This window comes from Lepidochelys kempii, chromosome 7 (assembly GCF_965140285.1).
Source record: "Lepidochelys kempii isolate rLepKem1 chromosome 7, rLepKem1.hap1, whole genome shotgun sequence".
Lineage (NCBI taxonomy): Eukaryota > Metazoa > Chordata > Testudines > Cheloniidae > Lepidochelys > Lepidochelys kempii.
In genome coordinates this window covers 124,761,500-124,775,208 of record NC_136386.1, presented here as the reverse complement: position 1 = coordinate 124,775,208, position 13,709 = coordinate 124,761,500, and the positions used below count along the sequence as shown (strand labels likewise).

Sequence of the window (13,709 nt, the reverse complement as noted above, 5' to 3'; positions counted from 1 at the left end):
GCTGCCCTGGCAGGGGCTCTGTGGATCAGGGCAGGCCCAGCCATGAGCAGTCCTCCTGCTCTTTTGTCATCAGCAGTGCAGCAGGGCCGGCTCCTTTCCAGCAAGTGTTCCAAGGGTCTGGGCTCCAGGAGCAGCTGGAGGGATTGTGCCCAAGGGAAAGGGAGATCGACTTTGTGCCACGGCTGGAGGTGGAGGAAAGGGAAACGGACCCTTTAAGGTCCCAAGGCCCAGTTGGGATAGACAAAGGGCCTAGCCTGTGCATGTGTGTACCTGGTGTCAGAGTGCCCAGGGAGCCTGCATGCCCATACTCGCCCCAGTTTCATCATTGCAGGGCCCTGCCAAGGGATGTGAGACAGACACAGGGGTTATTGCACATCACTCCTTTATTGTACTTAACAAGACAACCGCTATTGTTGGACAGTTACACTAGAGCCGGTGCGAGGCCAGTGCCAGGTAGACAAGCGCAGGGCTAGCATACAGCAGCCATCTTCACTAGCGCTACACAGCAGGTGAGGGGGCAGCTGTGGCAGCAGAGGTTCTAGAGGGCAGGGCAGACGCTAGCTGCACCCCCTCCCCAGCCTGTGGTTTGAAGGCAATAAATTAACGAGCTGCCCCTGGAGAGCTACAGTCACTGGCTAGCACACGCCCACCTACCGAGAACACAGCTACAGGGGCCTGCAGCCCAAACCCCCCGGGGGCATGTGAGAGCAAGACTGGTCCCTGACTCACACCTCTCCTCCCTGGTCCATGTGCACACACCTGGAATGACTACAGCAAGCAACAGTAAAACTCATGACAATGACAAGAGCTCCCAGTGAGGTCAAGCACAGCTAGGAAGGCCCAGGGTGACTGTCTAGGGAACGCTTGGGTTGGCCAATACCTTACAGAGTCACTGGTCCAGCCCAGGGTTCGCTGGAGCCTGGCAGAGGTGGTTACCGCCTGGCTATGGCCATTGGGCTTCCCCCATCTTTGAGGAGAGGCTCTAGCTGGCCTGTGGGTTTGCAGGGTTGTCTACAGAGGGATGCAGGTCCCAGGGAGCTGGCTCTGTACTCGGTTCTTATGGCTGTGGGCAGTGTGTGCAGGGGAGGGGTAGGAAGGGGGCTCATCTACTGCTCACAAGCCTCCACAACCTGCCTTCACTTCTTGGCTTTGCCCTGAGCCGCCACAGCCTCCATGGCCTTGCGGACCGTCTCCTCATCCCCCAGGAACTGCATGGGCTTGATGGGCTTCAGGTTCTTGTCCAGCTCGTAGACGATGGGGATGCCAGTGGGCAAGTTGAGCTCCATGATGGCCTCTTCAGACATGCCTGCGAACACAAGGTACAGTCACCCACCGAGCACCCCGCACCAAGCCCCACGCTTGCTCCTACAGCAGGGCGCTGCCCACCCCAGGGGCTGCAAGAGCAGCAGGGAGCTCAGTCCCAGCAACAGCCCCCAGGTTAGCACTTCGGGAGAGGGTCGCTGGGGGGGAGAAGGGGTGGGCCCAGGACTGAGTTGACACCTTGCTGAGCTTGGGGCCAAGCCAGCCCATAGCCCCACTGATTCACAGGCAACTCAGGCCATGAGTCTGCCGTACCATCCAGGTGCTTAACAATCCCTCGCAGGCTGTTGCCATGGGCAGCAACGAGAACTCGCTTGCCCTCCTTGATCTGGGGGACAATCTCTTCATTCCAGAAGGGCAGGGCCCGGGCAATGGTGTCCTTCAGGCTCTCGCAGGTCGGCAGTTGGTCCTCGGTCAGGTCGGCATAACGACGGTCCTGGGGAACAACCACCAACAGCCCTCAGTCGCCATGGACACAGGTAGCAATGCCTAGCTAGTGAAGTGCTTTGGGCTCATGGTGAGTTACCCCCATCGATGTGGTCACTTCTACTGTTCGTGCCCTGGAACTGGGAGTTCCTGCAGGGAGCTCCACCCACCACTCTGCTGTCCTGGTCTGCATCCCCACAGGGTTATTGCGGGGAGGGGGGCAACCCAGCTTTGCAGAGCAAACAAACCCATTACAGAGTGACCCAGAGTACGCTTAGGCCAGGAAGGCTTTTCCTAGTTCCTGAGGCTCACCTGGATTCCTGTGCGTTTCCAATGGCTAGTAGACATTTGTTCACCTGTCAGCTGGGTTCTGGGGACTGCAGATCCCTATCTAGGGCAGGGTTTCACTGCAGAGCAAACACCAAGGGAGCTACACGGGACTGTAACGAATAACAGCATAACAGGCTCCCAGCCCCTGCTTGTGCAGTGCCTAGTGGAGTCAGTATCTTCCCTTGGGACAGGACAGCGAGCAGAGACCAAGACCAGCCAGCAGTGCACACTGCTGGCTTCGGAGATCTTTACAGTTACTGGGGACATGGAGTCAGGGCAGAGCTGCATGCCAGAGACCACAATGGGAGAAGAGGCGCCCAGGGCCATGCCAAGTGCACCTCCACCCCAGCCCTAGGCTGGGAGACCAGGAGCCATGGGAAGAGGACTGGCGCTGGGCCAAGGACTGACTGACTGGTTTGACCACTGAACTGGGAAAAGACTTCATTTTGGGTTGTCCTAAAACGACAATTATTGGTTTTTTTGCCAAAACAACAAACTGAAAATTGTTTTGGGTAAAACGAAGCATTTCATCCCTATGTTGCTTCCCCTCTGAAAGAAGCCAAAACTATCTACGTTTCAACCCACATAGTTCTTTTGGGCAACCCGATTTGCCAAATCTCTGTGCAGTTTTGGTTGACCCAAAACTGCATTTTTCAGCAAATAAAAGTATTCACCCCAAAAATGTCACCCAGCTCCTGTTAGGACTACGCAGTAGCACCCCCTCCCCCTGTTCACACAGGATCCCACAAAACGGCGACCCTCGTGCCAGCCAACATTCTCCCCAGCCCAGAGGCCCACCATTCGGCTGTTGTGGGGAGAGGGAGAAGGCAGAGTTGCAAGGGCCCACCTTACCTTGCTGATGGTGCTGTAGAAAGGGTGGTCCGGTTCCATGGGAGGTGGTGGGACGTCAAAGGAACGCCTCCAGATCTTCACCTGGGCCTCCCCATGCTTAGCAGCTGTCTCAGCCTTGTTGAGACCCGTCAGGCCACCGTAGTGCCTTTCATTGAGGCGCCAAGTCCTCACCACAGGCAGCCACATCTGGTCGATGGCATCCAGCACTATCCAGAGAGTGCGGATTGCCCGCTTCTGGACAGAGGTGAAACAGATGTCGAACTCGTAGCCAGCATCTGGAAAGGATCAGAACCCAAGGCCATCAGCACACAGCACCCACGAGATGCAAACGAGGGGAGGGAGCAGATGCAGGAGTCTCACGCTGGGAGCACTTCCCTCTTTTAGTCCAACAAGCCAAGCTCTGATGGCAGGCTGTATTTCCCCACCACCAGAGACCACATTGGCCCCCAGAACTCCCTGGCCTTAGCCTTTCCGGGGCGCCACTGCCTACAGCCGTTACTTTATGCCCAGCCCCAGCAGGCCCCCAAGGCACTTGGGATTCGACCAGAGGTAATAAGGTATGGGCTTCGCCCACTGGCAGTGAATAGGCTCTACCCACGGCATCGGGTTTGGGAGGTCACATTAGCTCCTGTCATCCGGTCTCAGAGGCCGGCATTGATTTGTCCTCAGACTGAGCAGATGGCGTAACCCGATGGACCAGCCTGCGAGTCGCAGGGTACCACAGAAAGGGATTATTTTGCCCCAGAAGGGCTTTAAGCTGCAGATCCTCTGCTCTCCCCAGTGCCTGACAAGGGCGAACATGCCCGCTCCACAAGCTGGCCCCCCTTCCCAGCCTGGCCAAGCTGTGCCTACCAATTACAAGGCAGCTCAGCTCACTGAAGTGGAAAGACAGGATGCTTATGTAACCTCAGTGGGGTGGAGATCCTAGGCAGCATCTGCTTCCTCTCCAAAGCTCTGGGGAGCACACGGGGAGAGCTGCAGGTTCATAGGGCAGGGCTGGAGGAGAAGAGGGCTCTGAGAGCCCCCTCTCCAACCAGAGGAGCTCTATCACCGGCCTGAATCCATCTCAGCAACATGAGAGCATCTACAACAGAAGTGGGCAAACTACGGCCTGCGGGACCATCCTACCCAGCCCCATAGCTCCTGGCCAGGGAGGCTCGCCCCCCCAGCCCCTCCCCCGCAGAGGCTTTCAAATAAGCCTGTCCTGCCGCTCTGAGCAGCATGGTAAGGGGGTGGGGGGGGTTGGATAAGGGACAGGAAGTCCTAGGGGGCAGTCGGGGGGGGGGGGGGGGTTGGATGGGGCGGAGGTTCGGGGGTGGAGTACCAGGGGGTTGGGGATGACAGGGAGCAGGGGGGTTGGATGGGGGGGGGAGGGAGTTAGTGACAGAGATCCCGGGAGAGGGCGGTCAGGGGACAAGGTGTGGGTGGGGGGTTGGATGGGTTGGAGGTCCCGGGGGGCCTGTCAGGGGGCGGGGGTGTGGATAGGGGTCAGGGCAGTCGGGGGCTGGGGGGGGGAGGCCGAGTTGGATAGGGGGCAGGGCAGTCAGGCTGGGGGTTGGATGGGGGCAGGGTCCCGCAGTCAGGAGACAAGGAGCAGGGGGGTTGGATGGGCCGGGGGTTCTGAGGGGGGCAGATGGGCGGGGCGGGGCCAGGCTGTTTGCAGAGGCACAGCCTTCCCTACATAAGAACGGTCAGACCAAAGGTCCATCCAGCCCAGTATCCTGTCTGCCGTCAGTGGCCAATGCCAGGTGCCCCAGAGGGAGTGAAGCTAACAGGTAATGATCTAGTGATCTCTCTCCAGCCATCCAATTCCACCCTCGGACAAACACAGGCTAGGGACACCATTCCTTACCCATCCTGGCTGATAGCCATTAATGGACTTAGCCTCCATGAATTTATCCAGTTCTCTTTTAAACCCTGTTATAGTCCTAGCCTTCACAACCTCCTCAGGCAAGGAGTTCCACAGGTTGACTGTGCGCTGAGTGAAGAACTTCCTTTTATTTGTTTTAAATAAATGGCCCTCCATACCGTTTTGCAACTCCGATGTGGCCCTTGGGCCACAAAGTTTGCCCACCTCTGATCTTGAAGCTCTGGCCCTACGCAGCACTGAGTGGGCAGCTAAGGACCCCCAGGCCCAAGCCATACCCCCACATGGGCCACACAGCTGCAACGGTGGGGAGCATGATGCATTGCTGGCAGTTGCGCCAGGCCGGGCCTCCCTTGCAGAGGCACGTGAGCTGTCAGCCAGCAGTGGTGCACCAGCACAAAGGACAGCTCCGCATGCAACAGGAGGTTACTGAGTTCCAGGGAACACTGACAGCGGCAGCCAGAGTCAGACAGGAACCCAGACAGGAACCGGGGGCTCCGCCACTGCCTCAGAAATCCCCTCATCCTGGTAGGCAATACAGCTCCTCCGAAAGCCAGGCCGACTTCTCCCCTGGAGCGCGCCTGCCCACAACACGCCCCACGCCGAAGAGGACCAGGGCTCTGAGGAGACGGGGCAATAGGGTTACGCAAGGCTGCTGAGTGGGTTCCAGGGTGCGGTGGAAGGGGGCTATGCAACACAGTGCAGCTTGCTAGGGCCCACCTGGCACCCGACTCCTCTCACCCAGGATCACACTGCCCACGTTCTCCTCCCGTCCCAGGTGTCCAGGGGAGAGTGGCCAACCTGCGTGAGAACCAGCACGGGCTGTGACTTGCCAGAGGGGCTTCAGCACAGATTTGCCCAGACACTTTCTATTCTGGGACATTTTTGCTTCACACACTCCGGCAACGTGATTAGATAAACCAAGCTCTGTCCCACCCCCGGGTACAGTGGGCCGGCACCTATCACATTCTGCTGCACCCGGGTAGCATCTGCAGGAGGAATAAATCAGGCACTCTGCTGCCTATGGTCTCATTTTGAGTCTAGCAAGCAAGAGGGATGAGACAGGTCCTGCAATTTCCTGTCAATGACTCTGCTTCCCTCACAGGGCTGTGGGGAGGAAACACGCCAGCACTTGTAACCCACAGCCAGAGCACGCTCGGTCTCACTACTGCAGAGAGGAGGGCTGTGCGTCCAGTCACGGCTGAGACGTGCATGTCGGAGCACCACTTCTGAATGACTCAGCGCCAGGGAGAGCGAGACAGAGGAGCCCTTGCAAAGGCAGCCTGCCAGAGCAGAGCATCTCGCTGGTTGCACAGCGCTGCAGCCCCAAGTGAGGGATGGGAGAGAAGGGGCATGGAGGGACCGGTCACCACACGGCTGGGGAAGTGCTGTGCAGGGAGATAACGTATTGCCCTTCCGCACCGTATTGCGGAGGGGCTCAAAACACTTTATCCTAATGAAGCTGGGCTCTCCCAGTGACCAGGCTGCCCATCCATCCAGGATTAACTCCTCCTCAGGGCCAGAACAGGCACACATAGGCCCTCACAGCCCTCCAGCCCCGCAGTCTCCCTGGAAATGGGCGAGTACTACTCCATTTTGCAGGTGGTCAGAGGCAGAGACATGAGACACTTGCCCGAAGTCACAACACGTGTCAATGGCAGAGCTGGGAATGGGAGCCAGGACTCCAGACTGATCAGCTCCTTTATGGGCAGGATTCTTTACAGCCTGGGGGGCCAAAGCGCAGCCCCATGATAGTGCCCGGCTCTTGTCCCCTCCAACGGGGCCAGGCTGTGCCCTGGCAGAGACCAGGGCCAACGGATCAGCTCCCTTTTACTCACACTGAACTCACAGCCTGCGTTGAGCGTGCCACCGAGATCACCCCGGAGCCCGGTCCTCTTGGCCCGCAGTGCCCTCCCAGCTAGCCCTCCAGCCCGAGCCTTTGGCAGCAGCACATCCCTGCGCAGCTCCTGTGACAGAGCCAAGCCCAGCACCCCCAGGCAGGGGGTGGCCCCTCGCCGAGCCGGGCGCCCTGAGCATGGACCGGGGGAGGGGGGTGCTGACAGGCTCCACTCTTCCCACTGCCGCTCTGGCTGGGGCTCGGCTGCTGCCACCCCCCCATGCAGCACTGCCGGTCCCGGTCCCCCGGCCTCGCTGCCCCAGTGACTCCTCCCAGACCCGCTACCGCTCCCCACCCACCCACCCACCCCCGGGCCCAGGGCCACCGCCCCCCCCGGGCCCAGGGCCACCGCCCCCCCCCCGGACCCGGTACCGCTCCCCCCCCGGGCCCAGGGCCACCGCCCCCCCCCCGGGCCCGGTACTGCTCCCCACCCACCCACCCCCGGACCCGGTACCGCTCCCCCCCCCCGGGCCCAGGGCCACCGCCCCCCCCCGGGCCCAGGGCCACCGCCCCCCCCCCGGGCCCGGTACCGCTCCCCACCCACCCCCGGGCCCAGGGCCACCGCCCCCCCCCCGGGCCCAGGGCCACCGCCCCCCCCCCCGGGCCCGGTACCGCTCCCCACCCACCCACCCCCGGGCCCGGTACCGCTCCCCCCCCCCGGGCCCGGTACTGCTCCCCCCCCCCGGGCCCAGGGCCACCGCCCCCCCCCGGGCCCGGTACCGCGCCCCCCCCCCGGGCCCGGTACCGCGCCCCCCCCCGGGCCCAGGGCCACCGCCCCCCCCAGACCCGGTACCGCTCCCCCCTCCCGGCCCCCCCATTCCCAGGGCCCCCCCGGCCCGTACCTCTCAGCGCCTCCCCGCCGCGCTGCGCCTCCTGGCTGCCGGCCGCGCTGAGGTCGGCGTCGTACCAGCCGCTGAAGCGGTTCTCCAGGTTCCAGGCGCTCTCGCCGTGCCGCAGCAGCACGAGCCGGTAGGCCGCCATCTTGGGACTGCCGCGCTCGGGCCGGACTGCGCCAGACCCCGCCCCGCCCGCGAGCCCGCCCCCGAGCCTGGCACGCATGCGCGTCTGGCCCCACGACGGCTCGTGCGCCCTCAAGCCTTTCCCGCGAGCAGGGCCCGACGCATGCGCCCACTCTTCCTTGCGCCCCCAGCATTGCCCCGGAGCCCCACGGCCAATTGGAGCATGCGCAATGTGAACAAGACGCTGCGGCGCATGCGTCCTGGAGGGCCGCCGGGGGAGCACGAAGAGCACGGAGCGCACGTGAAGGGCAACGTGACCTTCAGCTGCCGTGACGTCACTACCACCGTGACACTGTTACCGTACAGTGTGGATCAGAGACGCCGCCGAAATCTCCCTGGGGCCTCCACCCCACCCCCACCGCCGGCGCGGCCCGCCCTATCCCCACGCGCCAGCAAGGGGCGGCCGTCTGATTGGCTCTCCGCTGCACGGCCCCGTTTCCTGGGGCAGAACAACCAATCAGAGCTCTCACCCTCCCTCACCGACTCGAAGCCTCCTCAGGTGGCGGGAGGGGGAGCCACAGGCTGCCCAGGGGGCCGGCCCAGGGAGATACCAAGTGTGGGGGGTGCCCGCCCAGGCTGGGTCAGACCAATCGTGTCCTGTGTGCCCACAGCCCCCCGTGCCCCAGACGGAGGGACCTGAGCTGGGCAGCGACCCATTGACCCTCACCCGCCGCCCAGACAGAGCCTAGGGACCCTCCCTGCCCAGCCTGGCTCAGCCACGCACCCGACTGTCCTCCCGGCGTGATCCCGCGCTTCTCGGAGCCCTGTTACAGCCTGGGCCTTCCCAACATCCCCTGGCGAGGAGTTCCGCAGGTTAACTGCGTCGGGGGACGAAATACTGCCTTTCGCTTGTTTTAAACCTGCCGCCCATTCATTTCAGGAGTAAATCACACTTCCTTCTTTACTTTCTCCACACCGGTCATGATTTTATAGACTTCGGTCATATTCCCACTTTTGTCGTCTCTGTGACGTTATTGACATGATCTGGGACCGTATAGATCATTGTTGCAACCAAAGTCCTGGAGTGGCACCAAATCTTATATAAAGGGGGAGGGTCAAATGAGGTGTCTAAGACAAGGTTATAGTTTGCTGGTTACGATTATGCGATCTGTGTGCGTGTATCATTTTTGTATTTAAAGATATAAGTATTGGCTCTATACTGTCTATATTTCAAACATATGCTCTGCTTCTGGGGAGCACCCCAGACAAGTTGGTGTCAGCTCTGCCTAGCCTGCTTGATGGCTCATTAAGGACCCATTGAGAGAAGGCAGACACGCCTTGCGACTCAGCAAGATGTGCAGGGACCTGCCTATGGACAGAACTCTGAGGTGTTTCCAGGCCATGGGATGGACAGCTTGTCCTTGGGACAAAGAAAGAAAGACCACATGGCAAGAGACTATAAAAACCCGCTGCAGCTCCTCCATCTTGTCTTCAATCCTGCTTCTGAGCTCTGGAGGGACTTTGCTACAAACGGAAGCTCTAAACAAAGAACTGAAAGACCCATCCCAGCTGGGGATGTTCTCCAGAGACCTGATTTGAACCTGCAGCTTATTCCATCACTGCTAAAAGCCTGAACCAAGAACTTTGAGCTCATGCTCAAATAAATTGGTTAGTCTCTAAGGTGCCACAAGTACTCCTTTTCTTTTTGCGAATACAGACTAACACGGCTGTTCCTCTGAAATTTGTCATTACTGTCTGTCATTGATTCCATTTCACCACTTCTAGCTCTCATCTATATTTATTTCCTTTTATGAATAAACCTTTAGATTTTAGATTCTAAAGGATTGGCAACAGCGTGATTTGTGGGTAAGATCTGATTTGTATATTGACCTGGGTCTGGGGCTTGGTCCTTTGGGATCGAGAGAACCTTTTTTCTTTTACCAGGGTGTAATGATGCTGGTTCTGGCAGGACCCAACTGAGAGTGCCGATTCAGGACAAATTGCTTAAAGCTGGGCAGTTACAGCCCAGGGCTGGGGTTTTTCCACCTCTAAGGCAAACCAAACCTGCCAAACAGAGCAGACTTTGGTCTCACCCCACTGGCTAACCACAAGTCACACAAGGAGTACTTGTGGCACATTAGAGACTAACATAAATTTGTACATAATTTTAGACATAAAAGTACTCCTTTTCTTTTTGCGAATACAGACTAACACGGCTGCTACTCTGAAACCATTCACAACAGAACATTTCTGCTGTTAGGAACGGAGACTTTCTTGATTAAATCACTTTCACACCCTCCAGTTGCAGTAAACTGCTTGCAAAGACTCCATAAGGATTCCTTTCCCTAGGGCTTTTCTATGCAACAATTCACCCCTCACAGAAATTCTGCTCTTACCCTCTTTACCTAGGGCTTGCTCTAGAGGAACACTTTCCTGAGCAACAACAGACTCTTTCTGGGTCTCCCTTACACCCAGAATCACCTCTGGCCCATCCAGCGGATTCCTACACAATCCCCTTTCAGGCAAACTTACAGACTTCCTAGATAAAAAGTCAGAAGCATTCTTCTTTCCTTTGCCACACGCAAGCTCAGGAATCTTTTCCTTCTTGCTACCAGTTTCCACACCATCAGTAGGTAACACAATCACATCACCTTCATGCTCTCCTTGTGCCCTGGCTAGGATCTCACCCTGATTAGACAGAGTTGCTACAGCCTTTCCCAACACACTAGCAACAGGCAAAATACAAGCACCCGAATTGTCTGGTCTCTGGGATTTTACATAGACACTGACTGGAAGCGACCTAGTTACAGGGCCATTCTCCCGAGCAGACAGAAACTTAGGACCAGTCCCTTCCTGGGCTTTAGCTGAATCCAGAACCAGCTCTGAGACAACTGCACTATTCTCAACCGTCACAGGCTGAAAGGCCCCTTCTGTTTGCTCCCCAGACAAAGAAGAGCCGGACACACTTTCTCCTTTCCCAGACACACAGCTTGGGACCTCTCTCTTTGTCCCAGCACACAAGGCTGTTCACAGACAACTGCTTGGAGACCGGGGTAGCTCCCTCCATAGGGAAGTCAATACCCCTGACAGACACAGACACATTTCCTTCACTCTCACAATTCTCCAGCCAGCTAACAGGTAAGGTCCAGGGAGACTCATCTTCCACTCTCCTCGCCTTCCCTCACTGCTGACTAGACACAGCCATCAGCTCACAAGGCTGCCTAGGCTCATCCAGACTTCCCTTACCAAGCACCTTGCCCCTCCCCACAGATAAACTGCTGCTCTTCTCACTACCCTGAGCTACTTCCAGCAAATTGCAGTTCACTTTTACAAGCTGTACTAGCCAACAATCCATCACCCATCAAAAATCCACCCTTTCCTTCCTCAGTTAGGGCTTCCACCTGATCATCCACTTTAATCTGCTCTTGAGAAACATTTTCCTGACCAACGAGTTCTTTCTGCTCTTTATCTAACTCCAGATTCACTTCTGACACATTAGAGAGACATTCAGAAACTTCATTTACAGACAGCTCTTTTCCTTAGACAAACCTTTGGAGAAACCCTCCCCAGGCAAATCATTGCCCATAATAGACACAGGTTTAAGATTGTTCCTTTCCTGTGACTGTTTACCTGGACTGAACAAAGCTTTAATATATTTTCCCCAATCAAAAGATCCTTAGGCAGTAACTTCCTTACACCAACTATAACTTCATGCTTAGTACCATCCCATTCGAGGTGGATGCTGGCTAAAGGCACTCTTATAGTAAACTCACAGAGGACAACAACATTCACACTCTGATTTGGTAAGTAATCTTCTTCTTTGACAAGATCTGCTTTAACAAGAGTGATGTTAGAAGCCATAATTTGCCCTAAACAGCTTTTACCATTGACTTCTACACTCTCTCTGAATTTTCCACCACCACTCCCACACAGAGCATTGGCACAATTTATGGGGCCACCCTCTACTGAACTCACAGTAACAGCATTTACATGAAAGGTAGCAGTTTTGGGGTACATTTGGTTACACCCAGACAATTGCTCAGAGGTCTGGTGAGCTTTCTTCTTCCTTTCATCAGCTTCTTTTTCTAACTGGGCCAAGGCTTGCTTCTCTTTCACTCAAATTTCTGCCAGTTTTTGTTCATGTTCCAACTGCAGGCCATCTCTCAGGGCTTGCAGTTTCATTGCTTCTGCAGCTTCTTTAGCATCAGGTAAGGGCTGTGCTCCTGCCTCCTGATCACTGGCCATTAACAGATCTCTCAGTTCTTGATTTGTAGCTTTCTTTCTGTAACCCTTCTGCCCATCAGAGTTGGCAACAACAAGGGCTGGGTTCAATCTCTAGGGGATCCATTCCAATAACACAATGCAAACCGGCTCGAGCCCCCACCCAGTGACCTGGGACAAATCTATACCACCCCCGCTGGGCGCCTCCAAGAGGCGATACTTCCCCTCTCGCAAGCACCTAGTCTGAGTGTAGCAAAAGCCTTTTAATAACAGAGAGAAACAATGTGGCATTATGTTGGGGAAACCCCACCAACAGGATTCATAACACGACCCATGAGCAAAAAAAACCCACCCCAAGCAAATTGGGGCATGCCCTTTTCCCTTTGGTTCTTGAGTCCAGCAACCCCAAATCACTCAAAGTCCCAAAAGTCCAATGACCCAAAAGTCTCTGTCCCTGGTCAGGGCAGCCCCAGAGTTCGAAAGTTTATCTGCGGAGCTTTTTACCTCCCAACCTGGGTGGAGATGGGACGGGGGTAAGAGGCACCTTACATGATCTGAAGCTGACCGCCCCACAGCTCCATAGGCCTCCGCTCCGCTCCGCCAGCCGCCCCACAAACTCCTTCGCTCTGCTCCACGGCCCACAAGCAGCTCCCGCCATCCCAAGAACTGCTCCACCAGCCGGTCCACAAACTGGTCAAATTCCCACCAGCAGCTCCCACCATCCTATGAACTGCTCTACCAGCCTGTCCACAAGGCACTCCAGCCCTCCCGCAAACTGCTCCACAATAGATCTTCAGGCTCCCCCACTGCTTAACACAAGGCTCAGTGATTTCACCTGTTGGTCAGTTCAGCTCTTTGGTGAATTCAGCTTGTAGCAGGGGAGCCCCAGTGCTGGTGCATCATTAGCCCAAACTGAGCTCAGCGCCTGTAACTAGACTCCTAATGGAATCAAAATTAGCTCTGATATTCCACAGTGGAGAGGGAGGAAGTGCAAAAAGCATGTAAGGCCCTCACCAAGGAGCCCATGCCACCAAGTATTAATACTTGTCCCCAGCCTCTCTCCATTCACACAGTTTTGGAACCCATGACCCTTGCCTAGCAAGTGCCACTTAGTTGATGGTGAGTCCCTCCATCATAACAAAAGGCCAAGTACAGTTCCCAGCACAGTTCCCATAATCAGGGTAATAACAATTTATTCTTCCTGCCCCAATAACAGAGACACTGGGGATCCCACAGCAGCCAAAGTGACCATTTGGGCAGCTATGGCCTCATTCTAGGCGAGGTCGGTGTGCCTGTGCAAATGAGATCAGCCCCTGAAGTTCTTTTCCACAACTTGCCACACCTCACCACCAGATGTCAGGGTGGAGCTCATCCTGACACTGCTTACATTTCTAAAGCTTATCCCCTTTTCTGAACACAAATGTTCCAGGGTTTTTTTGCCAAGGTGCTCATATGCTCTTTGCTCACCCATTGCAACTGCTCTTTAACCAACCAAACTCTCAATACCAAAATTCAAATTTGGATGGCGTGGGGTTCTGACCCAAAGTTTAATTGACCTGGTTCTGTGGATCCTGCCGACTACGCCACTGTAACGATGCTGGTTCTGGCGGGACCCAACTGAGAGTGCCGATTCAGGACAAATTGCTTAAAGCAGGGCAGTTACAGCCTAGGGCTGGGGTTTTTCCACCTCTAAGGCAAACCAAACCAGCCAAACAGAGAAGACTTTGGTTTTACCGCACTGGCTAACCGCAAGTCACACAAGCAATTCCCTTAGACACTCCAGTTTCCCAGTATCTCCACCAGTGCCACTCGTTATGGGGACAGATGGTTATGAAAA

The 13,709-nt window shown here is 56.5% G+C and overlaps 1 protein-coding gene across 1 annotated transcript; it reads right to left on the bottom strand.

Annotated features, from left to right (window-relative positions):
- Positions 1–365: 365 nt before the first annotated feature.
- PGAM1 (phosphoglycerate mutase 1) lies at positions 366–7,769 on the bottom strand. The gene is made up of 4 exons (XM_078853899.1): positions 7,535–7,769; positions 2,929–3,203; positions 1,576–1,756; positions 366–1,306 (listed from the first exon to the last, which is right to left on the bottom strand). The coding sequence occupies exons 1-4, from the start codon at positions 7,749–7,751 to the stop codon at positions 1,137–1,139; spliced, it is 843 nt and encodes a 280-aa protein (XP_078710025.1). The 5' UTR covers positions 7,752–7,769; the 3' UTR covers positions 366–1,136.
- Between the last annotated feature and the right edge of the window lie 5,940 nt (positions 7,770–13,709).